Raw genomic sequence first — 26,039 nt, 5'->3', positions numbered from 1 at the left:
GCAAGTCGTTTAGATTCATTTTTCTCGAATATTTCACGTTGGAATGTTGCTTTTCACGAATGTTCTCTGCGCAAAAAGGATTTGCGTTGTTGTTGAAGCGATACCGGCTAGATCCAAACTGTATTAAAAACCGCGCTGTCAGAATTAATGTCAAAAGGACAGGATTACGCAACCGCAGTCCAGGGTTGTAGTCGTAGACATGGAAATCATCTTAGTAGACCAACTGACAGTTCAGAACGAAAACGAATATTTTAAGATTACTTTTTTCCCGGAAGGATTACTTTTTTCCCGGAAGGATTATTATTTCCCCGGAAGGATTACTTTTTTCCCGGAAGGATTAGTATTTTCCCGGAAGGATTACTTTTTGCAGGAAAATTTAAATTTAAAATTAATTTTAATTTTAAAATTTCCTGTTTCTCCTATTTTAGGGGCCTAATTCATCGCCCTATCGCGTAGGTAGGTATCTATATATATAAAAATGGTTGTTTGTCACCGTCTGTGCCGCATTTTCTCCAAAACTACTGACGCGCTCCTTTTTTGTATTGATGCTAACTAAATTTTGTGCGAAGTCAAGGTTAGCATCGCTTTACCCTTAAAATACTGTCCTTACGACAAACAATATATAAAACAAAATATAAAACAACACATTCTTGTGAAGCAAAATTAATATGAGAAACACTAAGAATCAATTTGAAACTCTCCGGCCGCAAAAAGTGCCACTGTGTTGCCGTTGGCCAGCGAAATTCTTTGCCCCGTCTAGACGCTAAGCAAATTAGCCAAAATCTGTATCATTTCACCGAAAACAAAATCGAACCCAGGCCGCTGAAAGTGTTTCGGACAGCATTATTAACGAGAAAATCGTTCTGCCCGAAGGTGTAACAAACGCTCCCGTTAGAGCCAGAGCACAAAATGCCAAGGAGCCAAGGATGCTCCATCGCCTCGGTGCAAAATAATGCTCAAGCATGCAAACTGGCGGCCGAGCCATTAGTTCCGGGGATTAGGACTTTAAGCTTCGCGTCTGCCGGATAAGGAAACGAATTCATTCGATCGGCTTTCGGGTTCTGGGCAGCAAGTATAATCTTCGCTTATTTTCTGGCCCCAAAACGCAACCGTGCCGTGTCGTGTGAATCGACTCGTGGTAGAAATTAGCCTCAAATCACACACTCATCATCATCGCCATTTAATACTTTAAGCTTCAGCTGAACGGGCCAGTGTTTTTGTGGCCGAAACGGTGGCCAACCGGAATAACTGCACGAAACGGTCATCATTAAGAGTTCAAGCTTCCAATCTCGGTTCTGGAAGCATTTGGCTTTCGTGTTTTTTTCCCTTCTAGTTACAGCATTTTAATAAATATTCTGATTTTGATCACAACGTTAGTGTTCGCGTGAGATAAATTTGCTCATTTAATAAAACAACGACGACCTTCTTTCAGACACGAACTTCAGTGGCTTGAGCTGGTGTTTTATTACTGATAATTTTGCTAAAGCTTTTATCGAATCGCACCATAACCGATATCTGGCGGCGAAACTGCACTTTAATTATGGTCTTTTACGACCGTCTCGAAGATCCATTGCGGTGAATCACGCCACGAAAGACAATGCTCGTGAAGGAACTGCCCTGAGTGGGAAGCTAAATGAATCGCCAAACCATTTACAGGCGATGGAAGAAGCTCCCGAAGAATGAGCTTGAAGATGTCTGAAAACAGTTTATAAACATTTTCATTTTTAGATTTTGTTATTTAGTTTTTTATTGGATTTTCCGTCCAATCGTCCACACGATGCGTTTGGTGATAAACTATGGGTCGCATTAAAAAAGCGTGTAGAACGAATAATGGATTTATTGTTATATTAAAGCATTTCAGGACGCAATTCGTTCTATTTGGATGTAAAAATATCAATTTTTTTCCAAACGGCCAGTAATGACGGATCAAAACTGCCACATTACAACTGGCAACTCATGACATCGTTTGCAAAATAAAAATTTTGTTCGATGGCTCTATTCACATACTCATGCCGGAGAACAAAAACTTTGAGAAAAATTGTATCTTAATCATCAGCGGAAGAAGCAAACCCTCAACCGCAAAGCCAACAATGTCTGGCCACAAGCTCGACCACTAACACCTCTCCAGAGCCAGCAGAAAGAAGTCCCAATTCCTTTACCCGGTTGCTACATTTGTAAAAAGAAACAGGATACCGTGTGTTCGAAAGCTGACCGACCTGTTTCTCTATCCTGCAAGCTTACCCGCCGATGGAAACACGTAAAACAGCTCTCAACGAACGGGACCTCACGGTTGTGACGGAAGAACTGCCATGACCAACTCAAAAACTGCTTCCGCTCTACAAACTTATTAGCCCCGAAAGGTGCAAAGCAGGGATTCAAAGGGTGCACGATAAAGTTGGAAAGTCATCACCGACCCCGTTCTTTCACCGAGGACTTCGGGTGGGTAGAATAGTCATCAAACATTATTTTTGCCACCCGAGTTGTAGTTGTTGAGCTGAAAAGCTCATCAAAGCAGGATTTGCCATTCGGAGGTCATCAGGTAGTCAAGTTTTACTTCTGCAGGGTGGCGAAAATGTTCTCTGTTTTCACGTTCCACATATTAATGTGATAAATACTGTAGAATCCGTTCAATGCGAGCCAGAAAAGTGCAAAATAGTGACGTGTTGAACAACCTATAAATTACAGTTGTTTCTCTAAACGGTGCGCATGTTTAAATGTGAGAAGAAAAATCGAATAAACTCCACACAATCAGCGCCCTCTGTGGGTTTTTCGCGTAAGCTTTCATGAATTGCAGCGTTTGCCGTGGCAATGCAACGAACTAAAACTCACAGCTGTCAACCTGCACAACTTGACAGCACATGCTGTCAGTTAGGAATCATAACAAACACACTTTTCCTCGGCCGCGCTCCGATGTGATAATCGAAAACCGGCGTTCCCACTTTGCGGGCAACAGTTTGCTATCCTCCTGGCCGGTAGTATGATCGGACAGGCTATCGGTCGACGAATTCCGGCCACAGTCCGGTGGTACACCTTGCCAGTGCGTTCCATCAACGTCGAAAGCACGACCAAGCTCGGATTCCCCTGCACGTACTCGGAGGATGAAACGAAAAAGATTCTCAACACCCTCAACGAACAGGACGTGGAGGAGCTGTACAAGTAAGTGGCCACACACCAGCTTATAGCGTATCCCGTTACATCGTACCGATACCCCAAACCAGATACAACATATCGAAGTACCGGCTGAAGAAGATCGAAGGATGGCGCAAAAAGTTCGGCACCTTCATGTCGCTCGAGCAGGTCCTCGAACTGGACGGCTTCGGGGTGACGGTGTTGCGCAAGTTTTACGACTCCATCGTGCACGGTCCCAAACAGGACGTGGTGGTAGCGCCTAAGGTGAAGGAGGTCAAATTTACGACTCCGCTGCTCACGGCACCGCTCGCTGCCCGCTTGACCAGCTGCGTGTCACTGTACGTCGGGCTCGACTACGTCACCTGGGCCCGGTTTAAGGTGCGCAAGGACGAATCAACGGCCCTGGTCGGGTGGAATAGCTACAGCATTGCCGATCGCAAGCTTCATCTAAGCGAGCTGATCCGAAGCGTGACGGACATCTGCCAGCTAGTGCCCGAAGCGGACGTTTACGTCGTGGAGAACCCACCGGTGGCCCAGGCATCCGCCATGGGTTCAGCCGCCCAAACCAACATCAACGTGCAGCGATCGCAGCTGATCGGTATGCTGATGCTGATGCTGGCCAATCGGCCACCGGCGTTCGCTCAGCAGCCCGAAGAATCCGGCGACACCGTCGGTGGCAACGTGTTTTTCCTCAAGCAGTACCTCTCGGCGCGCCTCTTTGGCATCTTTGTCGGCAACGAACGCGTCTCGGCGGAGGACGTGGTTCGGTCGCTGATGGATCGACAGCTGGGCCCCAACGAGGAGTGCCTTGCGGAGATCCAATCGCGAGTGGACATCCCGCCCGGGCTGCGCATCGTCTACGAGGAAAACGATCGGGCGGAACGCGAATTTCTCGGCCAGTCGCTGCTGCTCGGGTTAAGCTTTTTGCGGCTGTGTGTTTTCAAGTGTGAAGACAGCTTGAAGCTGTTCCGTCGATAGATTGAACTCTTTTTCGGTGGCTTACGTACTGTGATGGAAGCGAAGACAACGCGGGGTGTAAAAATGGAAATAAATATTAGTCTTGTTTGAAGCTTAAGTTCATTGCTAGAAAGGAGCGTTCCACGCGTTACTTCCGTTTGCCCTTGCCCTTACGACCGCGCCCTTTGCCACGCATCTTGCGCTTCCGTTCCGCCACCGAGCGCCACGCACGCTGCAGCACCTTGGCCGCCCGGTTCATCATGAACGCCTCGATCCGTTCCTCTTGCTCGCGGATCTCGATCTGACGCTTCTCCTCCATTGCGTCAAAGTATCTGCCAAAGAGATTCCCGAAGTCAGATCGGCTTCCAGTCGGCAAACCCTAGTCGGTGCTACGTACTTTTTCTCCTGCGGGTCGAATATGGTGCCCTTCCAGTGATCGTACTCCTGCTGGCGCGTGTTCAACGTAGCAACCAACTGCTTTAGCTCCTGGGTACGCTCGCCGGCATCCTTGTCGTACTTGTGGAGCCACGATTGTAGTTGTTGCGTTAGTTTCATCTTCTTCAACCGGTTCGCCTTCTCGACGCACAGGTCCTCTTGGAGTCGCTGCTGATACGTTTTCGTAGTGGTGGTCAGATCCTCCAGCAAGCTCTCGTACCGTTGGTCGCTCCTCTCGAAGTAGTGATACATCTGCCGATCCGAGTCATCCCTAGACAAAAGAAAGATCTTGTTCACTAACACGCTGCGTTCTTTCGTACGAGCAGCTCACATATATTGCAGGATCTGATCCCGGCTCTGAACGGCCAGCTCGGCAAGCTCTCGGCGGCACCGTTCTATGACGGCATACTTCTCCTGCACCGACTCCTCCAGCTTCTCCTTCTTCAACACCAGAATGTCCTCGATCTTACGGATCTCCTTCTTGTTGCGCTCGTTACGCGTCCAGAGGCGATGCAGGATCTTCTCCTTGGCCAGGTCCTTCTGCGCCGTCAACTTCATCTTGTTGATCGTAAACTTGCGAAACTCGCGAATGTTGGACAGGAAGCGCCTATAAATTCCCGGTAACTGAAAACAGACAAACGTCTCTGATGAGCCGCACCGCCGCAAAAATATTGGAATGCAAGGCGCCGCATACCTGCTTCACATGGCCAACGGTTGCCGCGTGCAGTTCCTTCCTGGACAAAAGCGTAGCCAGCTCAATCAACTGCCCGGACGGAATTTTCAGGTGTTCCATCTGCAAGGGAAAACGGGTTAAACAGCGAACCCAGCGACTGTCAACTAGCCACTTACGTCAATGTCCTCCTTCGACACAGCGGACCCACTGCTCGAGGCAATGTAGTGACTCAGGAACTTGATCACATTCTTATCATCGCCCGTGAAACATTCGTCCATCAGCGCGTCGTTCCGGCAGATGACCGGCAGACAAAACAGCACCTCAAGCGTTTGGGTCATCTCGCCCAGAATCGTACCGACGCGCCCTATCTGCACGTGGAACTCCACCTTCTGGAGGCTCTCTGGATCGTAGGAATCGTGCTCCTCCTCACCGTGGGCCATTATCTCCGACGTTATTCGCTCAACCATAGCCCGGACTGCGGCCACATCCTCCTCCGAATCGTCGGCACAAACCGCTTCGAAACTATCGCCCATCGCTCAGGTCGTTATTTTTGCGAATAGACGGTTCCGGAGGGCTCAAGAAGCTTGCCCTGCACCCCCGAAGTAAACATGAACGCGCTAACTATAGTTCCCAGTGGCAACGAACCATGCGCAGAAGAAGCGTTCCAAATGAAGCCCTTACTTTAAGAAGGATATCATTTATTACAAACACCTCGAAGCCAAACCCCTTCTACTTCTTCTTCTGTCTGCTCTTTTTCGTCCCTTTCTTGCTCTTTTTGGTCCGCTTCTTATCCAACGTATGTTTCCATGCACGTTGAAGGACCCGCACTGCGTGCAGCTTCCGCATCTGCTCAATCTTCTCCTCCAAAGCGATCGCTTCAAGGTTCTCGATTTGATGCTGCAATTCCCGCAACTGGTCCGTCCGGGGCTCTAGGACCGTCGCTTTCCAGCCCTCCAGACCAGCCACGCGATCTTCCAACTCTTCCAACGACTTCATCGGTTCGCCGATGAACTTGTCGTACTTTTTGATCCACAGCTGCAGCTGCACCATGAGCTTCGCGATCCGTTTCCGCTTCTGGTCCGCCTGCTCCAAGCTGGCCAGATATTCGGGCATGGTGCTGTAGTCCGGTTCAGCGCCCAGTTGCCGCTCCAACGCTTGTATCTGGCCATCACCGGCCACACGTAACTCCACCAGGTCCGCTTGTGAGGCGTTCAACTGATCGTCCATCTCACGATCGCTTCGCACCCTAAGCTCACGCCGTTGCTGGCGCCGTTCGGCAAACTTTTGCTCGCCTTCGGCAATCTTTCGCACCAGTGAATCTATTTCCGCTTCCTGGCGCGCTATTAGCCGCACCCAGTGCAGGGATTCTTGCTCGGAGCGGTGCTTTATCCGTACCGGTGGGCTCTCGGGGCGTAGCAGTGACTTCTCGCCGATGGCCCGTACCTTGCCAATAATACAGTGCAGCAAGCTCGACGGCCCTACCGGAAGCTGCTGGGAAACCGATTTGGCCAGCTTCCACAAGGTCTGCTGAAAACTCTCATAATTTTGACGACTTGTTATGGGTTCGAGTAACAGATTCCACAGTTCTGGCTGCTTCTGTTCCTGTAGGTGCGCCTCAAGTCTTTCGAATGTTTCCAAATCGCCCAAAAGTTCTTCGAACGCCTCGTCAACACGACGTTTCTGAAGAACGAAGTCTACTTCACCGATTTCGCCATCTTTCGACTCCAGCAACGCATCGAGGGTCGATTTCGAGCACATTCTGTGAACAATTTCGGCTTGAAGCAGCAAGTGAAGCCTATGACTGCGCTGCGTGAATGGTTACCAGGCAACAACCGGACCGGCGACGACTTTGTTTATCGCAGTAAAACACCACGCCCGCTTTGCGTTAGTCCAACAGGAACACCTCGTGCTGAAGGATCCAGAATCGAAACGCTATCGTTTAAGTCGGATTGTTAATATTGATCAGTGGCAAGAGTGGCTAGTGGCCAACCGAATTCAAGATGGGCAAGAAAAAAGGAGGAAACAAGAACAAGTTGGCGAAAATGTCTGAGGAGGAGCGGGCACGCTACTTACAGCATCGGGCAGACATGGAGGAAGAGGCACGCCGCCGCAAGCAGCAGCTCATTGCCACCTTTATGAAGGTAGTTCGGATTTGGGCCACGTTACTGCTACTTTATTACTTACCGCTGATTGCTTCACACTTCCGGAAAGAACAAACTGAAAAAGGAGGATGCCTTCGCGCGGCTCAATCTGGCGAAAATCAACCAAGAGTGGCGCACGATACTGCGCAACATCAAGTGCAAGGAGCTGAAGGATGAGGTGGAGGCGGTCGAGAAGATGTGTACCGAGTGCATCGAGAACAAGAACGCGGTCATCAAGCGGTTACTGTGCGATCTGGACGAATCGGAGGACCTCTACTCGACGATGCTGCACGCGCACATGGAGCGCGTAGAGAAAATCATAAGTAAGCGCGACCGGCTCGGTTCTCAAGGCCCTACTAATGATCCTCCGGATTTAGGGATCCACAACGATCGGGTCAACTTTCTGGCGCAGCTGTACGAGCTCGACAAGCGAGAGATTATCGAAAACTATGAGCGTGAGATGGATTTGTACAAGGGCAAGAAATTTGGCCTCCAGAAGGACCTGGAGTGTGTTTTCTACGGACTGGCCGAGAAGGCGCGCACCGATCGGCTGCGCAACGACGAGGAGCATATGCTGAAGAAGGACGAGTTGAAGAACTCGGTGAGTATCGGCGCATTTGACATTTGGCCGCATTGAGGCGGAATGCATTTTATTAGATTGCCGTTCGGGTCCCCTTGAGATGGATAGCAGCGCCCAAACCGTGCTGAAGTCTATACGCTAACCCTGACCAAAAAAAACGCACATACCTAAAATATGGCCGACGCTTCCATGTCCCAGTCGCTACAGTTCGACTGGAACCGATCGGTCAAGCACGTCACGAGGCGCATCGAGTAGTCGCACTTATCCCGCAGCTGGCTATCCAGACCGAGCATGTGGAAGCACTCCTGTATCGAGTCGACGTAGAACTCACGCAACTCCCGCTCACGGATGTCCTTCGTGATGACGTGCAGCACCTTGTGCTTCTCGGGCAGCCCGTTGGCGCCCGTAGCCCGCAGCTGCTCGAAGAAACACTGCATCAAACAGGCGCGGTCCCGCTCGAGAGACCCCGACCCGTTACGTGACCCATTCCCTCCACCGTCGGCCCTCGGCATCGGCCCCGTGACCCTTTCACGGTACGGCCACTCGCTGCCACCCATCGCTGGGTACTGACGCCTTCTTCGGCTGTGCGTTCGTCCTGCGTAGTCGCGCCACATCTGTTGCTCTTCCTGCCCATACCGATCACGTCCATTGCGACGATCCTGCCTCATCCGATCGCCATCACCGCGGCCACGGTTATCCCGGCTGTCCGCCGATTGTTGCCGGTTGTACTGGTCCGGCGATCCCCCGGTCCGTCTTCCATTACTTCCGCCACGATCGCTCTCGTAGTGCCTTCTCCCATCATGTTTGGAGTAAGACATCTCTTCCTGTCGGTCGCGCCGTTCCTCGCTCGAGTCCGCGTACGAGGAGTCATAGTCCGGGTACTCGTCGCTACTACGGTTGGTCTCCGACTGTGGATTCGTTATCTTGTTCAGACACATCCGGATGATCTTTTTCACCTCTTCACTACTGGGGCCGTCATTCGTACGGCACCGTAGCGCCTCTGCGCCATTCTGGATGATCACCAGGAGCAGCGCCAGTAGCAGTACTCCCCGACACCGCTTCATCGCTCTCGACTCGACTAGAATGACGCCGTGTACATTGTTGGAACTTGGAATCGAACTCACTGCCCCACTCGCTGGTTCGGTTGGTCTTTTTATACCGTTCAAATGCTGGTGCTGTGGCCACAGGTGGTACAGTCGCCCCGCACAGCTGTCAAAACGGTTGACAACAATGGAGCGCCCACTGGGGGACATGATGGGGACAAGTAAATTGGACCCACCGGTTAACGGGCCTGACTTGTCCCTCAAACACCGCTTGCCCTCGACTCACGTTGACCTTCATTCTTTCTCTCTGGTCGCGGCCGGCAGATGATACTGAAGCTGGAAATGATCACCAAAGAGCGCGAGCGCGAAATGGAGCGCCTGTGGAAGGAGTTTCAGCGCGTGCTGAACCTGTACCTCCGGAACACGGAGGAGTACCGGAACGAGTACAACACGCTGCGCGATCAGGACTCGACCGATACGAAAAACATTCAGGACCACTACGCCGAGGTGGCCCGGCTAAGCGATCAGATCGCCGACCTGCGCGTCAAGCTGGCCACCCTCAAGGAGGAGCACGAGTTCAACATGAAGCAGATGGCGCGCAGCAAGGCCGAGCTTCAGCTGCGGGTGCAGAACCTCAAGCAGGAGATGGAACTGGGCTGCCGGCTCGATCAGGAGCAGCTAAAGACGCTGGCCGTGGCGAGCAATGCGGCCATCAAACACCTACAGGCGATGCTGAAGAAGGTAAAGTCCATCCTGCAGATCGCGACGTTCTGCAAGAAGTACGAAACCGAATCGGAAGACCTACTACCGTTTGTCGGTGACTCGTCGCACCGGTCAGCAATAGAGCCTGTAGACCCGGGGGACGGAGCGCTCGGTACGATGGAAGTGTTCAAGCAGGAAGTGTTCGGTACGGCCGAACTGTTCGAAAACTTCTGGATGCGCTTCAACAAGGCCCGCATCGATGTGGCGTGTCTGCGGGAGGAGAAGCAGCAGCTGGCCGAGCGCAACGAGCAGCTAAAGGCGCACCTCAAGGACTACCTGATCGCGGTGAACGTGAACAGCGGTGGGCCGGTCGAGTCGTACGAGGGTGATCTGCTAACGCGCCGTCCGGCTTCGATGACGATCGAGAAGATGATGCAGGGCGACACCGAGGCCGGTGGCCACCAGAAAGCCGTGCGCTTCCGGCCGAACGGCCAACGCCGGCGGCCGGTTACCTGCGTCGAGGCCAACCTGAGCAATGCGATCCGCAACGATCGTCTGCTCAGGGTGCGGGCCAAGTCTTCCGACATCTACTCATTGGCGGTCCAGAACCCGATGGCCTAACGCACATTTTAGTTGGTACGGAGTTTAATTTATTCATCTCATCGTGTTACTCTAGTCGGAATGGTTAGTCCTTAGGCGTAATGTACAAAAAACACGGCGACACGGCCCGGGGGCTAGCTGAACCTGCTGGATGCCCTGGTGCCCGCCACGAGCACTGGCCGATCGGCTGCCACGAAGGATTGCGTCCGGCGGATGATGAACTCGCCCGCGCTGCCACCGCGATAGCTTGGGGACATGGCCTGAAACGAGGCCAAGGAGAGGTTTAGTGGCGGATCTCCCGGACTCGGTGACGACGCCTGCGGACGGACCTGCAGTTTCGCCTCCACGATGCCCTTGTTGTCCTCGGACAGCTGAATCTTCTGACGCGCCAGCTTCAGCTCCCGATCGAGCCGCTTCCGTTCCTCCTCGAGCTGGCGCAGCATCGCCTGCGCCTCGTGCAGCTTCGCCTCGTTCTGCTGCTGGCGGCCCTCGAACTCCATCCGCTTCTGGCGCTCCTGCTCCAGCAGACTCTTCTGTTCCGCCTGCAGCTGCTCCAGCTCCTCGCGCTTCTCCCACTCCTCCGCCAGCACGCGGGCCTGCAGCGCGCGGACAATCTCCTCGTCCCGCTTCGCCTGCGTCTCGTCCTCCAGCATCTTCTCCAGGCACAGCTTCACGTCCTCCAGCTCGGCGACGCGGCGCGAATCCTCCCGCGCGACCGCCTCGTACTGACGGGCCTGCGATTCCGCCGCCAGCCGCGCCTGCTTCTCGCGCTCCAGCTGCACGTGCGTTTCCTCGAGCCGACGCAGGTGCTGACTGCGCACCAGTTCTTCCTCCAGCCGGCGCCGTTGCTCCAGTTCACGTGCCTGCCGGCGTCGATTGACCGTGTCCCGTTGGAACCCGTCCCGCCCGGTCGAGTATGTGATCGCCAGCTGCAGGGCGGCAATCCACTGGAGGCGCGTCTTGTGATCGAGCGTGCCCAACTCGTACGTCCGGTCGCCGGACACCAGCGTAAAGCGCTGGACTCGCTCGTGCCGGCCCGAGCTGCTCGGCTGACTCGGTTTCACCATGAAGCGCGAATCGAGCACGATCGTCCCGCAGACATCCCGGTCCGCCGGATGCTTATAGTACGACAGTTCGCACGGACGCAGCACGAAGAAGTACTCCCGGAACGTGGGCAACACGTAGCCACGCCGGTACAGGCAACCCTTCTTGATGACGTCCTCGATCAGCGTCTGGTACATGTCGCCGATCGCCTCGCAGATCGACTCGCGGTAATCGTTCACCTTGTCGTGCTGCTTGAATCGCAGCAACTCGAGCAGCTCCCCGAACTCGAACGCCTCACAGGTCGATCGGCGCAGATGGTCATACCGCCCGTCGCCCTCGTAGTTGAACCCGAGTGCGTTCAGCAAATGCTTCACGATGATCAGCGCTTCGAGCGGGTGGATCTTCACCGTGTAGTTGTCCGGATCGGCCGAGTCTACCGACAGGTCGGCGACAAGGCAAAAGATACGGAACAGCCGGTAGATCGCTTCCTCCGTGTAGCACTCGTCGTTGGTCACATAATTCCGGCGGCAGACCAGCCAGCATACCTAGGGGCGAGGAATGGGAAACATTAGTTCGAAAATAAGGTGCCCGTGCCTCCGGGCCTCTAGGTGGTTACCTCATCGATTTTCGTTTCATAATTTCGCAACGCCGCCAGCGGCAGGTCGTTCGATAGGCCGCCGGCGAACACTTCCTGCGCCAGGTAGTACCGGTAGTGCTCGAAGTTGAGCGTCGCCGTCGACCGGAAGTGGTCCAACCCACGCTCGACACCGTACAGGTCCAGCAGCGTGGCCACGTTGGCCGTCAAGACCTGTCAAGAAGCGAGGCGGGGTGCAGAAGGGTTAGGGTAGGTTTTTTTCTTGTAAATTTACAGCCGATCGTCGTCGGCCCACGATCCGTTTCCGTCGCGTACTCGTTTATTAACCCAAACCGCGGAAGGCGGTAACAGGGACACGAATTTATGGGTTTCAAAACTTAATAGAGTGTAAACGTTAAGCTCAAGAAGCTAATCCAAATGCCCACGGGAGACTCAACCGCTCGGAACGGTGAGCTAAAATCGGTGGTTCTAGATGCTAGAGCTAAGCACCGTACGCAATAAGGAAGTGCTTAGCACCTAATGGGCGGCTCCTCGGTGGCTCGGGTCAACTTTTATGAGCCACCGATGAGCGGAGTGACCATATATTATGTTTAGGTGCAAATGGGACCATTAAATTTGGTAAAACAAACTCTTAAGAAGGTGTGTTACTTTTGAAATTGATAGAAAATGTGAATATTCCAACCAGGGTTACCAGTAAATACGTAGGCAAATGCCCAGAAAAAATTAGAAAAAATGGTTCTAAATGAACCTGATAAGAGTTAATCAATTTCTATAGCTTTACAACATTAAATGCATAGCGTGAAAACTAAAACGAACAAGTTTCTACTTAAGTTCTTGCAACATTCAAACTTTCAACAACCTTCTAAATTAAATGTAAAATAAGTGAACTGTAATTAGCAAACATTGAACTAGCAACGTTTAATAAAGACGCTCAACACTTCTTACCTTCAGCTTCGATTTGCTGACGAACCCATCGCGATCCTGCTGCAGCGCGTTGAACGCATGCCAAATGCTGTTGGTAACGTTCTTCAACAAGGTGGCCATTTTCAGTTCGGCCACGGTAGTTCGTTCGTTCACTGTGCTTCACGGTTCGAGTTCTTTTAGTTCACTCTGCACTAAACACACTCTTCTTGTTCAACAACCCCGAGCTCCTGCCACTCTGTGCAGCCCAGCAGCCCACGTAAGGATCAACGGGACCCGGGGAGCGAGCTCATTTTCCGGCGAGCTCAGCGCCAACACTAACCCCGAACTGTGAGGGCAATAGCTAGCCGCAGTCACCGATTCCGCAGTTTCTTACACGCGCGATTAGAATTTCACAGCCCGCGACGAATTACGCGACTTACTCCCAAGCACCTGCCGATGGGCTGCAGAAGATAGATACGCAACGGAAAAATGGCATCGCATAAGTGAGGGGTTCGAGAACAACGATTTATTATGTAACGAGCTGTTCGATGATCGTTGGCGATGAAATTAGGGGCGGCCGTCGACGGTGTGAGTTATGAGCAACTGCATTAATCGGATTGCGCATCCCCCCAGCATGCGAAGAGCTGCAAAGCCTATGATTTTCCCACGACGACGGTGGCGCTGATGTGAATGATGTCACAACCGCCACTGATGAGCGATCTGCGAACAATTCAAACCCCTGGCACGCACGCCGTACTCGGCGATTGTGGCAATATCTGGCTGGTCTGGCAGTAGGCGTTGATTGTTAGTCTCTATTGCAGGGCAGAGTATGACAGCGACTGGTGGGCCCTTCGCTATCAAACGTCTTATCTTAACTTGAATCGAAAGCAATGTGTTCGAAGTGATGGCAGTAATGGACCATGTGAATTTGTTAGTTTTACATTACGGCGTGGTGTTGGAGGCGTAGGCACGCACATTGCGTTTTATTAAGCCATTGGACAAATCGTACGCCATTGCGAAGATCTAATCGGGACGGGACATGAAACGTTCCAGTAGGCCACGAAGCTGTTCTGACAGCTTCGAACGCGCCTGAAATGGCATCTTAAGATTCTAAATTTGTTTCATAATTCTATAAACTCTAAGACAGTCCGAAAAGCTTTCGATGAATCACCGGCCAACGCAGCGCTTAATTAGCATAAGGCACGTAACGTGTGTTCCTGTTTGTCCACTTCTTCCATATATTGAGCTGTCTAAGCTAACCTGGAGCAGATCGTTACGGGAACATTACCACGCGCACTGACTTTATGCTTGACTCGTTACACCTAACCCCCGGCCCGGGCCGGGAGTTTCACAAACCACCGGTCGCAACCATATTAGGGGATGGCGGTGGTCCCGGTCCGATCGCGCCAAAGTGTCCCCGGCTTGGCCCGGGTGAGCGTCACTTTTAATTGCTAAACACCACACGCACCACACAAATTCGCACCAACCCCCGGGGACTATGCTCGACCGCTGTCCGCCCACCGCGACCCCCCAAAAAGGTGCTGACCACAATCTCTGCTAAACCGGCGCGACGCAATCACAGCCGCCGTGCGCGATCGTGTACGCAACGCGAGATTATGAGAAGATTTTGGTCAAGACGACTTTCGTTGAGACCGGGCCGCCCAACGGGCCCCCCCCCCCCCCCCCTGGACTGGCGACATGGCACAGCAAGTTATCGCCGGTGTTGTGCGTGAACATGGACCACCGCGGACTCCGTTCGACAGAATGTGTTTATTGGCCAAAACACTATATTTTTATATTTTTGGGGCTCGTTTACGTGATTGGCCGGCCATTAAGATGTGACAAAAATGTTGGTTAGTGGCTCGATAATTTACCGTTTTCTCATCATCGCCCCATAACTTTGGCTTAATCGGCCACAATAAAAGAAAGCAGCGTGGGATTAGCCCGGGACGCTCTTGAAGTGGTGTCGATCGATCGATCCATTTCGATGGTCAATTTCACCAACCCCACCCCATCGTTGGAACCGGCACGACTACCACAGGTGACCAAACACGGCTTCTGCGGGAGGTCGGTTCTACCGAAAAGGAGTCCGTTGGTTACGAAACACGTTTCGGGCCACCACCTCCAGGACCTCTTCGAACCGGGGCACACCATTTACGGGGCGCTCCGATTTTTCGGCCATCAACCGATCCCGGCGCGGATGAGCCTTTTTGTAACGGCAGATAATTCGATTCGATCCGTGGCGTCGATTCTAAATCTGTCGATCGGAACGGTATTTCCTGGAAGCTGATAGCTTGTTTACACGCGCAGAAATACACCGTTTCAGGTCAGTTTCAAGGACTGCTCTGGCTGGCTCCTTTTTGGGGTATTTTGTATAATGAGCTGGATTTTATTTTTGCACCACAAACTACATCGCCACTGGCGCCATCCGATCGGGTGATGATGTTAAATGGGAAGACTCAATATTCTGTTCTTTGCCGATCACCGAAATTTAATACTTTCGAGATCGCAGACATTTCTGACGAAAACGACGGCGGTGGACATAAAGATCGTCTCGATGATACTAAGCACCCTGAAACAAGCGGGAAAATAAAGACATTCGTATCCGAGCAGCGTCCCGTACCAGGGGTTTACATTTCATTCCGACGCCAAAACACTTTGCCGACGTCGATATCTTCATAAGTTGACGAGCTGGCCATTCCAACAGGCAGTAAAATCGTTGGATTTTAAAAGGATCCCATCTCAAAGCCGATTAACATGCCGTAGCCGTTAGAGGTTCTTGGGGCCGCACTTGGTGGCCTTCAAAAGCCCAATCTCGTGGCATCATCTCGTGGGGGGTTCTAAATACCGAGCCACCGATCTTGGACTGTACTTGACTCGGGAGGCACTCGTGACTAATAAAATATCTGCACACCGAGCCGAGGCGACCGGACTCGCCAAATATGGACATTTCTTTATCATCCTGGCTCCACTCGGTCGCTGGCGCCGGAGCGAAATATTGTAAACAACGGAAAACCCGGCCCGGTCCAATGGACGATAAATCGCCCGAGCACTTCAGATCCGGCCGGTGGACAACCATAAACCAAATGCCGTGCCCGGCCCAGGCGGCTCGATGCCGTTTGAAGATCTGGAAGTTACGCCCGGTGGGGGCCAAAGGGTTCCACCGACTGCGACGAGTATTCAAATCGGTCTCTCGTGGCGCGTGGCGACTTCCTTGTCGTCGTCGATTAGTCGTCGCGCGGCCCATAAACGAGTCGTTATTATAAAACGATCCCGATTCCCGAGATAGGGCACCACCTGGGGCCCTCGGGGGCCCCTGCGAACCGAAGGGAGCTCACTCGCCGATTGACGCTCCACGCGAGTGGGCGTTCGGATCATTTGCGTGCTTTGCGGGGCCGGACTGAGTCGATGCTGCCAACGGCCGCGTATCGGCCGAGAACCCCCGGAAACGGAGAGCACGAGCGGAGGCACCGCGTTGCCCAAAAATGGACACCCTGTGCTAGGGCATCCCTCGTCGAGCTGTAGGGTTGTCCTCGGCCACGACTTTGGCCGGCCGGTAGGTCCAAGGTTGGCCTCCGTTTTTGCGGTGATCGACGTGCGCGCGTGGTCCGTCGTGATTGCCCGCCAGCTCGCAAATGTAAACAAACCGATCTTCCGTCTTCCTAGCCTTGACCGTCGTCGTCGTCGCCATCGTCGTCGTGGAGCCGGTCTCGTCATCGGTCGGTGGGGTGAAACGGGTTTTATGCCCAAATATGCCCAAACACCCGCACTTAACTGAGCCGCGGGCGGCAGCAGCGGCGTCGGTCCCGAGTACTGGCGCTGGCGATCATTATGAATTCCAACCTGCGTCCCGCGTCCATTAAGCAAGTGACAGCGAAAAATTGCTCGATCACGAACTGATCGTGCTCTCAGCATAAGCCACGCTCTGGCGCCGTTCGCGCGACGCCACGAGACACGGGGACCCCCGCGGGACACCTTGATCTTAGCATTCGTAAGCGATCCGACAAGCTGACGGTCGGCCGGCCGCCGCCGGAGCAGTACAGGCCAGGTGACAGCTGCGACTCGATTCCGCCACAAAAAAGGAACCGCTCGGCTGCATCTGCATAGCTCTTGGTGCGCGGGAGTGCCCTCAAGTGCAATGGACGTGCACCGGCCATCGGGGGGGAGGGGTAATGTTTTGTTTTATGGCATCCCAATTTTGTACAGCCATCTTATGACAGCAATAAGTTTCCGCACCGCTGGAGTTCCAGACGCCAGGCGTCAGATGATACCTTGAACCTTCGCACCAATTGGCCGTCACCGTTTGGCGGCTACAGGACTACACGGCAAAACGCGATCAAGATGAAGTGCGTTGTGTCGAGATGTTGATTACAAAACTTAAAAGGGCACGATCAACACTGCGCCACGCACATACGAGGGCTGCTCAATAAGTTTTGAGCTTCAATAACAAAGTTCGCTGCTGCTAACCTAATTGTTTTTTTTTTTTTGTTATGTTGGTACACTCTTCATATGAACGTAAGTGAAGTTTATTTCAATATGTCACTTTATTCTTTGTTTACAAGCCATTTAATATGGACGTGTCGCAGTATTGACGTGAAGGACGTCCAAAAACGGTAGCAACATCTGAAATCGTCCATCGTACAGGATATTCCATCGTCCATCGTACAGGATATTGTATTGGGAAAGTGACTGAAAGAGATTTAGTAGAAGCCTTAGGCATTCATTTTGACTCAAGTATTGGGTTTTTTAGAAAGCAGTGGAGCCAAAACGCAACTTTCTCGGCAACATTTAGAGCTTTTTCAAATCGATAAAGTGGATTTTGTGCGTCGATTCATCACTATGAGCTTGGGTCTATCACCATGATCCTGAATCAAAGAATGCTGTGAACCGGGTTTCTTCGGCTCCGAAACAAGTCCAGAAATCGGTCAAAACGGTGTCAGTTTTTTGCGACTTCCATCTGTTTCCACACCTAAGAAAATTAATGCTTGGAAAGCATTTTTCATCAAATAATAAAGTCAAAACAGCTGTGGAAACGTACTTTGTAGCCCTTCCATTTTTATTAGGGCCCTTCTAACTTCGGGGAGGGAATTCAGGGAGACTCAGGGAGTGGTTTTCTTATCGAACCGCAAAACTTACTAACCAACCCACTGCCAGGCTGTTATCGACCATCAACATCGATTACGCGCCGTTCCGAAGTGGCGGCCAGAAATTAGGCACGACAATTATCACCCGGACGCAGCAGCAGCATTAGCGGTGTCAATCAGCCAGTGCCGAGCCTGGTACCCGGGCACCAGTCAAACACCTGATAATTGAATAATTATTTGACGCGCGGCGATCATCAACTCCGGAGTCGGAGTCGGTGAATTACGCGCCATAACGGACGGCTGGCTGACGTTTCTTGTTCCGCAAATCATAAACCCATGTTCCAAATTAGGCCTGACCGACCTGTCCGACCCGGCCGCTAATGGCGCGCTCCGCGCTGGGCGTTTGATCGCAACAACGCGCGATCACCAGTTGACCTCTAGGAGCGAGTTTTGTTTAATGGCTGCCTAGCACTCTGACACGTTGAATGATGTGTTTGATTACTGGTGGCCACTATGATCCTTGCCAAAGCGTACTGGCTGAGGCGAGGCGAATTTGAAGTCAACCAGGGTGATCACACGGTGACCTTCGGCGCGAAACGGAAAGCAGAGCGTGACCAATAGGAACCCAAAAAACTCGCCAAACATACCGTTCTCCGTCGCTCTCTCTTTCCAGCGCATGACTCACGTGCGCGCGAGGATCAAAAAGGGGGGGGATCATCCACTGCGAGTGCGTGTGTTGTGACACGCTGTTGTGACAGCGCACGATCGGATCGAACACGGCCACGATCGATCGAGCTTTTGGAGGTGAAACATTCCATCCGCCTAGGGGGAAAGATAGCGCCGCCGACGACGTCGTTCACCTTCCGGCGAGTGGCTTGTCTCCGTCGCTCGGTTCGTTTCGGCCGGTCACGGACGGTCACGATTCTCCCGCGCGGCTGGATGAATGAACTCATTGAGCTGCGCTGCGCTTCCTACACGGTTAGTGTCTATATTTCTGTTTCAAGTTCCACCCAGTTCCCCCTCGGTGGACCATTCACAGTTCAGACTAACTTTCCCTTCAACCTAACCTCCTGAACCGCGGGGGGGGGAGTCTTTATCGGCTTGCAGAAACACGGCGATCCATTTCCAGAACTAATGAGACCGAGAGAGGAAGCTTAATGAGTGGCGCTGGAATGCACGCATGGTCACTGTTGGTCAGATTTCGCGGTTTAATTGACCGGGCGGGCAGCGTGTTTGAATCCGTGTTTAATCGCTGCCGGCAAGGACGAAGCGAATACTCCAATCTAATTACGGCGCATTCTCGAGCCCGCTCAAGCCTGGGGCTCCTGGGTTGGCCATTTAACGCAAAGGAAGGGCGCATTTAATCATATTTTAATGGCATTTACTTTGTTTCGCTACGAACAATGCAATCCGCCATTGTGACATCTTACGGGCGACCTTCGAAGGAACGCCAACGGACTGGCCGACAGATTTCTTGGAGCGGAGAACTCGATTACCGCGGGCCTGGGTCATAACCGCAATCGTGCCGCTCGCCACTCGATGATTAATTAATTAAACGATCTGTGGATCGGACGAGCGCTTCCCGAAGACGCTATGGCTATTGGGCCATAAAAAGTGGTGGTTGGCGGTTTGGATCTATTGCTTGCCACACAACACCGTTAGCTGGGGATTTTCTTGTAGGGGATTGTTGTGATCGTTCACGATCACCGTCGCGTGTTCCTGTTTGCCTTGTCACGTCGGTCGCGTCGGGCGACACTTTGTTTATGTGCCGTCGGCAGCATAAGCGACGCGGCGACGTTTATTTCGACCTGAGACCTTAGAATAGCTGGACACGCGCACGATCGGTCAAGGAAGCCACGGTCCACGCCGTGCGCGCGCTGCGGTACCTGTGCCTTAACTTTTTGTTAACCCTTTTTTCTTGTCCACCCAGTTTACATACGTACATTGTAGAGTTTCGAGCGATCGCGAGACACGACTCGCGGCCCGTCGCCTTCAGGAAGACTATCGACGTCGTCGATCGTCGGCGACCTCCACGGCCACGGAATGACATGCACGCAACGCTGCAACGCAGCGCTGCAGCTGTCGTCGGTGCAGCTCAGTTCAGTTCCTTTTCGTTTTGGTTCGATTTTGCCGAGAGGTGCGAAATGCGAAAATTCATCCTTGAGGGCCCCCGACCCGCGACAGCGTCCACGGCGTCGTTCCGGTGCCCTTTTATCCAACAACACACGTGGTCAGCCATGAACCGTCGGGACCATAGTTCCATCATCCACTGGGCGACGGCCGCAGTAGACTCATCCAGCTAGAATGTGACGAGCTCGGCACTCGGGGTCTCTTATCGTTCGACCAACAAATGCTTTCGCCTTAAGCCCCAGCCCCGGCGGCGGCGGCTGTTTATTGTTTATCCATGATGCGGTCCTCTCTTAGACACCAACAACAGCAAGTGACTCATTCAGTGTCCAGTCCAGGACCGGGAGCCAGACTGAGAATTCTGGGCCCCAATCAATTCAATCAATATGCTAAGAAAATGGTTTCAAATGATCTGTTTACTTCCGATCGTTCGATCCATTTGATAGAGGGTTTTCGTTTAGAAAATCACGTCGAAGCGTGGGGAGTCGGCGTTGGTGGCGCCGGTGTCCGGTGCATGTGCATTTGCGTCACTCGATAAGCAGCGGGCCTTTTTGGCATTCCGGCGACCGCCATGCCAACGACAAGTCCCACACGACCGTGTGCAATTTCGGTCTTATCTTAATTTCATTCAAATTCGCCAGAAAACGGCGCAATTTATGTACGCACGTCGCCGTCTGGCCGGCCGGCGTGGGCGAAGAACATCGAGCTTTGGGATTTGCTTTGTACGCCGCGGCGCCGTGGGTTTGGAACTTGGAAGAAAGGTTCTCACCGAGCGCCGGCGCCATTCGGGTGGGCAAAACAATCCAGCAGCGGAGTGAAAAACTACACAAAGTTACACGGTGTGTTACGCCGTCAACTGATGAACCGCAGCCGTAACCATCAACCATCCGGCACCCCTTCCGTTGTGGTCCGCAGCGATAGTTTCCCCACGAAAGACGCAATTGTCTATGTCCCGCCTGGCTGTGAAGAGTGTAATGATTAAATTGAAATTTATCTTACATCCGGCACACACACACACAGGGCGGCGCGTGTGAATGTAGGGCCACGCACACACACAGGCACCTTACAAAACGATTGATAAGATAAACATCACTACTTGTCGGTGGTTGGCGGGTTCGCGTTCGAAAGAGTTCCACATTGACAACAAATCATGCACCGTTTTTAGAAATCATAAACCAAAACGTCCGCCAAAAAGGCCCGAAACCCGGAACAGAGCGCCGATTACGGTTCATCGCGATCACGAACCTTGAAACGCCATGATATCCATGATCGCACACTTGACACAAACTTAAAAAAAATCACCTTCTGTGCATCTTACGATGCGATCGCGTAACCCCCCACAAAGAACACGATAAAAAACAATTACTCAGCACGTAAAATGACCCAGAATAAACGGTGCAAGCAAAACAATCTCCTCAACACAGACACTGCGCGATCCACACAACCGTCGGCGATCGTGTACGGCGAAAGACTGTGCGGCCGCTTCGGGCCGAAAGCTCGGCTCGGCTCTGCCACCACTCTGCCACTCTGTCGTTACGAAAGAGGCGAACCCGCGAACCTGAACCCGTTCTATGAATCATCCGATCGGACGCACGCACGCACTCGGCACGGGAAGGATCGTCCCGTGTGCCGATGCGTCATGCGCCAACATTCTTGAAAACCGGTGCACGCGGCGGGTGCACCACTGCACTTTGGGTCTGGCTTTCCGGTGGAAATCGGTCGGTTCGATGGCCGAAACCCGAGACCAAAGATAAGGGGTGCGGATGGTTGGGGTTAGGACAGGGTTCACGAACAGGCGCCTAAGACACGCAGTCCTTATGGTGGGTCGCAGAAGGGAAAGCAACTGTTTGAGGTAAGTGGTTCTAAGAGGCGGTGAAAAACTGGTCCGACCGCTCGCACGTGCTGCGAAGGGGCGTGGAATTCCAAATATTCGGCACGGTACCTCATCGTCGTTTTAGAATGGAGTTGATATCTCGTTCCAAAAACGATAGTGACACGAAGTAATAAAATAACGATCATTAAAAGGTGATAATATCGTTCGTTTGAGCGATTCGGAAAAGGAGTTCCGTCTGGCAGTCTTCTTTCTTTCTTTCGAGCAGCACACGGGATGAACGGGTTGGCCTGTTTTGGACAGAGATTGATAGGACAGGACAGTGAATTGATGTAACATACATACCCAAATGTATTATCGTTTTCTATGTATTTACTGTACGGAACAATTAGAGTAACTTTGCATTGCAGCTCCAATGTTTGGCTCTTTTGTTTCGGTATTACACTGAGTTATGAAAATGTCTGTGTTTGCTACCGAGTTTTGCTAGGTGAGTTCCCCGCTAGTGAAATGTTAAAGTGTGTGTAGGTTTTTATTATTTTTGTAGTTCTATTTCAGTTGCTGATACTGATATACATTCACGTCCAATCCGATCCGTTTTGCGGCTATTAATTATGACAACTTTTGTTTTGTGTAACTCTATCTTGGCTATTACGACAACTCGTTTTCGGGTCAATAGACGGTCCATAGGGAAAGTAGGAATGGGCGTACTCGTAGTGGAGAAGGTTTAATATTTTCCTTTGCGGTAGATCTGATCTTCGTTTGTCGCCACTCAAAATGACCTACGATTAGCTACATTCTGGTCTGCGCTCGAACTGTACTGAAATCCACAAGCGAACGATGGGATCCACACGCACCGAGGACACACCGCACTCTGAGCTTCCGAGCAGCTTTCCAGCATGGCAACATTCAGGGAGTCAGGGAGGATGGATAGGTTGGCCCACGTTCTGTGACCCAACGAGTGGAGACGAGTTTGCTATACAACTAGAAACGTTTTCTGAATGTTTGTTTCGGGTCTTTCTGTTTGGCACCCACGATACGCGTTCATTGATGTGTTATGGACAACATACATCGACTGTTTGGTAAAAATGTACAGAGATTCGATAGGTGAATGTAGAAAAATAAGAAAACTACTGCAAAACACCTCTATTGCACGGGGCAGTGGCGCATCTGCGGACCATTTCTGGCTCCTTTGCGCCCAATATTATTCCCTTCAATACTCTTCGCAGCGCAAGTAAAGCCAACTGAACGCAGCGGTTGGTGTCTGGCAGACATTAATGGAGTGTTTTATGCCAGCTTTTAAATTAAAAAAACAATCTACTCACAAACCACGCAACCACGCAGACGCAATACATCCAATCATCGTGCACACCCTTACGACTTTGTACGTCTCGTTCGAACTTAAGATAACTTAATCTACCACTAGAGTAATAACCGAGAAAACCTTCCACTAGGCGACGTTTTTCGCACAGCGCAAAATATACCCTCTTCATAAGCTCTACCTATCGCTCATACTAAATCTAACGATCATTGGGATAAACCCCCGAGCAGGGAGGAGCAACCGGTAAATAAATTAAAATCTCTCACTCACAGCATTGTTATCCTTGCTTAATCGAAGCCCGGGCCAGACTACCGGGACGACTAACTACAGCCTGAAGCCAACGCAACGGTGCCAAGTGGAACTGAAGCGATAAACCGATCGTACCCTCGAATACCACTGGGGAAGATCAGCCAGTGCAAGAACGAAAGTATGCAAACTAAAGAAGCGACCTCCTTTTTTCGCGCTGCTACCGATGAAGCAGTTTGTGGTTCCTTCTGCACCTGACCGTAGCATTGATACGTATCCTCACTCGGTATCGCTGTTCTTTGAACCACACCGTTTTCCTCTTGCCCGATGGAAGTTAATCGAAATTCGAATGGTTCCGCACCATCCTTGGCATTGAAGTCATTCGGCTGCCTTCGAATGACCGCCGACGACTGATCGTCCAGAGAGCTTAGCGTGATCCTCGATCGGTTGGGAAAACTAACCCAACCAGCGTCTGTTTTGCTAATAATGGTGGGCATCATCTTAGCGGTATGGGTAACGATTATTGTAGCATTATTCGTAGCATCTACATCACGGACACCGAGGACGAGAAGAAGCGGCTTACGTTTGCAGTGGATTAAATGTTATATCAACAGCAGCGGTCTCAGGGATCCATCATCCGGATGCGGTTGGGGCTGCGCTTGCTGCGATCGCAGATGGTTTGCGGCGAAACAGTGGCGATGCAGTTGCAGCTCATGCCGTTGAAGCAACTCGATTTGTCACCTGGCATCGGAGGTACAGGGAGTGGTTAAGTTCTTCGCTGCCGAGCCACCAGTGGCCCCCGATGACGTGGATGCTCCGCCACCGGTCGACCCACCACCAGCGACGGCACCACCGTTCGCTCCTCGTCCACCGTGATGGTGATGGTGGTGGTGATGGTAGTGATTGCCGTGTCGAGCGTGCCTGTGGTTGTGATGGTGGTTGTTATGGCGGCGATTGCGATGCCCACCGCGATGATGCTCAACCGGTGAGCCCGTACAGGCCGGATCGCTGCAACCGGAACCGGATTCTTCTTCGGTCCCATTCGCCAGCGCCGGGTTGGTGCTCAGAGCGACAGCGACCGAAGAATGGCGATTGCCACCACCTTTGGCACCTTTTGAGCCAGATCCCTTGGAAGCGGGCGGCTGCTTTCCTTTTCCCTGTGCTTGCTGCGATGAAGCGCTGCTGTTGCGAAGCGTTTCCACCGAAACAGCGGCCACAGAGGACAATTCGTTTGTATTCTTCGACACCTGGCGAAGTGGAAGACATCACATAACGAATCAGAAGATCGTCCAAAATACCATGACTTCAAATCGGCCACCGTAACTCACCTCCCCGTTTGGTGGTTCCGTTTCGATTGCGATCACGTTGCCCTCTTCCGCGTCCAGATCGATGATACCTCCGCGATTTTTTTGGTGCATAAACAGTCGGGTCATTTGTGCCTGCAGCGACTTTAACTCATCCGTCAGCCGGAACTTGGGTGCATTTTCACGCTCGACCGGCGGCCGACAACCGGCTAGCGGTTCCACCTCCACGTCTATCGGTTCCCGACAGACCGGACACTGCGCCTGGAACGGTTTCGCTTCCTTGCGCTTCCAGATCGGCAGTTTTTCGCGCTCCTCCTCGTAGTTGCGCCGTGACGCGTTGATGTGGCAGGCCAAACAGTGACTATGCAGATAGTGGTAACATACCGTCTTCGTGAACTGGTCTCCCTCGAGAAACCCGTACAAACAGATCACGCACTGGCCGCTGGGTAAGTTGCTCTCGGTCAGCTGCTCGCGGATGATATCGATCAAATCGAACACCACCGGTTGGCCGAGCGATTCGCTCAGCTTGTCCTTCACTGCCGCATCGATCAGACCGAAGATCCCATCATCCAGCCCACGCGGGTTCTTTAGCTTAATGTTCGGGGGCCGCACCTCCGGATAGCCCGGTACCGGCATCACCTGCAGTGTGATGCACACGTATTGGGAGTTCAGTTCTTCGCCGACCGTCGGGAAGACGGTCGTTTCTATCAACTCCGGAAATCCGCTGTGGGAAAATGCAAGCGAAAAAGACATTGATTCACTGTTGTGCAACAACGACCTCCGATTCCAAGGGCTCGGGGAGCGTCACGACACGAATCGATATAAATTCCATTGGGATCCGCACTCCCCCGGTCCTTACCTAGAGTTTCTCGTAATCTGAACGTCATCCATCAGAATCGCCTCCAGTGACTCAACTTCATCCAGTAGTCTGCGAAAAGCAAAACTTTGCGTAAGGAAAAAAATCTGGACTCGCCACCTATGATGGTGCCGCTTTGTGTCGTTGTTGCGGCCCTTGGCTTTGGAAAACGATCCATACAGCAACCCGCATGGCAAACCAGGGTTAGGGTGGCCCGACACGACACACGCAAAATGACCCGTACTTACGCATCCATGGTTCCTACTCGATTTCTTTCCGTGTCCGACTTTGTTGCGTTTTATTATCGGTGCCGAAAAACGGGGACACTTTACGGGGCTCGTTTCGCGACCGTCGTTTGCACAACAGGCGGAAAATGTCCTCGGAAACTGCACTCCGTATACACACACGAACAGACACACACTTGCGCGAACTAAAAGTGCAAGGATCGCAGAGCGAACCGATGTCGCCGAA

General features: G+C 52.2%; 6 protein-coding genes across 6 annotated transcripts; 2 read left to right on the top strand and 4 right to left on the bottom strand.

Moving 5' to 3' along the window:
* Positions 1 to 2,894: 2,894 nt before the first annotated feature.
* LOC128278205 (uncharacterized) lies at positions 2,895 to 4,198 on the top strand. The gene is made up of 2 exons (XM_053016880.1): positions 2,895 to 3,156; positions 3,219 to 4,198. Exons 1-2 carry the CDS (start codon positions 2,978 to 2,980, stop codon positions 4,105 to 4,107), a joined length of 1,068 nt encoding a protein of 355 aa, XP_052872840.1. The 5' UTR covers positions 2,895 to 2,977; the 3' UTR covers positions 4,108 to 4,198.
* A 36-nt stretch (positions 4,199 to 4,234) lies between these two features.
* LOC128268435 (dynein regulatory complex protein 10-like) lies at positions 4,235 to 5,727 on the bottom strand. The gene is made up of 5 exons (XM_053005526.1): positions 5,371 to 5,727; positions 5,216 to 5,314; positions 4,853 to 5,145; positions 4,484 to 4,792; positions 4,235 to 4,418 (listed from the first exon to the last, which is right to left on the bottom strand). Exons 1-5 carry the CDS (start codon positions 5,725 to 5,727, stop codon positions 4,235 to 4,237), a joined length of 1,242 nt encoding a protein of 413 aa, XP_052861486.1.
* A 196-nt stretch (positions 5,728 to 5,923) lies between these two features.
* LOC128277408 (uncharacterized) lies at positions 5,924 to 6,952 on the bottom strand. Its single transcript, XM_053015862.1, has one exon. The coding sequence runs from the start codon at positions 6,950 to 6,952 to the stop codon at positions 5,924 to 5,926; it is 1,029 nt and encodes a 342-aa protein (XP_052871822.1).
* A 242-nt stretch (positions 6,953 to 7,194) lies between these two features.
* Positions 7,195 to 10,281, top strand: LOC128268706 (dynein regulatory complex subunit 2). The gene is made up of 4 exons (XM_053005899.1): positions 7,195 to 7,335; positions 7,406 to 7,658; positions 7,713 to 7,936; positions 9,283 to 10,281. Exons 1-4 carry the CDS (start codon positions 7,195 to 7,197, stop codon positions 10,279 to 10,281), a joined length of 1,617 nt encoding a protein of 538 aa, XP_052861859.1.
* A 101-nt stretch (positions 10,282 to 10,382) lies between these two features.
* LOC128278378 (switch-associated protein 70-like) lies at positions 10,383 to 21,449 on the bottom strand. The gene is made up of 5 exons (XM_053017103.1): positions 21,316 to 21,449; positions 12,845 to 13,263; positions 11,921 to 12,112; positions 10,590 to 11,849; positions 10,383 to 10,520 (listed from the first exon to the last, which is right to left on the bottom strand). Exons 2-5 carry the CDS (start codon positions 12,941 to 12,943, stop codon positions 10,395 to 10,397), a joined length of 1,677 nt encoding a protein of 558 aa, XP_052873063.1. The 5' UTR covers positions 12,944 to 13,263; positions 21,316 to 21,449; the 3' UTR covers positions 10,383 to 10,394.
* Positions 21,450 to 22,207: 758 nt separating this feature from the next.
* Positions 22,208 to 25,824, bottom strand: LOC128277889 (E3 ubiquitin-protein ligase RNF25). Its single transcript, XM_053016492.1, has 4 exons — positions 25,817 to 25,824; positions 25,572 to 25,640; positions 24,737 to 25,436; positions 22,208 to 24,655 (listed from the first exon to the last, which is right to left on the bottom strand). The coding sequence occupies exons 1-4, from the start codon at positions 25,822 to 25,824 to the stop codon at positions 24,146 to 24,148; spliced, it is 1,287 nt and encodes a 428-aa protein (XP_052872452.1). The 3' UTR covers positions 22,208 to 24,145.
* Between the last annotated feature and the right edge of the window lie 215 nt (positions 25,825 to 26,039).

This window comes from Anopheles cruzii, chromosome 2 (assembly GCF_943734635.1).
Source record: "Anopheles cruzii chromosome 2, idAnoCruzAS_RS32_06, whole genome shotgun sequence".
Taxonomy (NCBI): Eukaryota; Metazoa; Arthropoda; class Insecta; order Diptera; family Culicidae; genus Anopheles; species Anopheles cruzii.
Note: the sequence above shows the minus strand (reverse complement) of the source record. Positions and strands in the feature narration are given on the sequence as shown.

What these genes read in the sequence shown, in the direction of transcription:
- LOC128277889 (XM_053016492.1), bottom strand. An exon ending in CAGATTACGAGAAACTCTAG is followed by an intron (nt 25,437 to 25,571) that starts GTAAGGACCGGG and finishes ATTTTCCCACAG; the next exon opens with CGGATTTCCGGAGTTGATAG. An exon ending in CGGAACCACCAAACGGGGAG is followed by an intron (nt 24,656 to 24,736) that starts GTGAGTTACGGT and finishes CCACTTCGCCAG; the next exon opens with GTGTCGAAGAATACAAACGA.
- LOC128278378 (XM_053017103.1), bottom strand. Translation starts at nt 12,943, where the DNA reads ATGGCCACCTTGTTGAAGAACGTTACCAACAGCATTTGGCATGCGTTC. An exon ending in TCAGCAAATCGAAGCTGAAG is followed by an intron (nt 12,113 to 12,844) that starts GTAAGAAGTGTT and finishes GCTTCTTGACAG; the next exon opens with GTCTTGACGGCCAACGTGGC. An exon ending in TCGTGGAGGCGAAACTGCAG is followed by an intron (nt 10,521 to 10,589) that starts GTCCGTCCGCAG and finishes GCCTCGTTTCAG; the next exon opens with GCCATGTCCCCAAGCTATCG.
- LOC128268706 (XM_053005899.1), top strand. Translation starts at nt 7,195, where the DNA reads ATGGGCAAGAAAAAAGGAGGAAACAAGAACAAGTTGGCGAAAATGTCT. An exon ending in TCATTGCCACCTTTATGAAG is followed by an intron (nt 7,336 to 7,405) that starts GTAGTTCGGATT and finishes ACTTCCGGAAAG; the next exon opens with AACAAACTGAAAAAGGAGGA. An exon ending in GCGCGTAGAGAAAATCATAA is followed by an intron (nt 7,659 to 7,712) that starts GTAAGCGCGACC and finishes CTCCGGATTTAG; the next exon opens with GGATCCACAACGATCGGGTC.
- LOC128278205 (XM_053016880.1), top strand. Translation starts at nt 2,978, where the DNA reads ATGATCGGACAGGCTATCGGTCGACGAATTCCGGCCACAGTCCGGTGG. An exon ending in GACGTGGAGGAGCTGTACAA is followed by an intron (nt 3,157 to 3,218) that starts GTAAGTGGCCAC and finishes ACCCCAAACCAG; the next exon opens with ATACAACATATCGAAGTACC.
- LOC128277408 (XM_053015862.1), bottom strand. Translation starts at nt 6,952, where the DNA reads ATGTGCTCGAAATCGACCCTCGATGCGTTGCTGGAGTCGAAAGATGGC.
- LOC128268435 (XM_053005526.1), bottom strand. Translation starts at nt 5,727, where the DNA reads ATGGGCGATAGTTTCGAAGCGGTTTGTGCCGACGATTCGGAGGAGGAT. An exon ending in TGTCGAAGGAGGACATTGAC is followed by an intron (nt 5,315 to 5,370) that starts GTAAGTGGCTAG and finishes TTTCCCTTGCAG; the next exon opens with ATGGAACACCTGAAAATTCC. An exon ending in TTCGACCCGCAGGAGAAAAA is followed by an intron (nt 4,419 to 4,483) that starts GTACGTAGCACC and finishes TCTCTTTGGCAG; the next exon opens with ATACTTTGACGCAATGGAGG.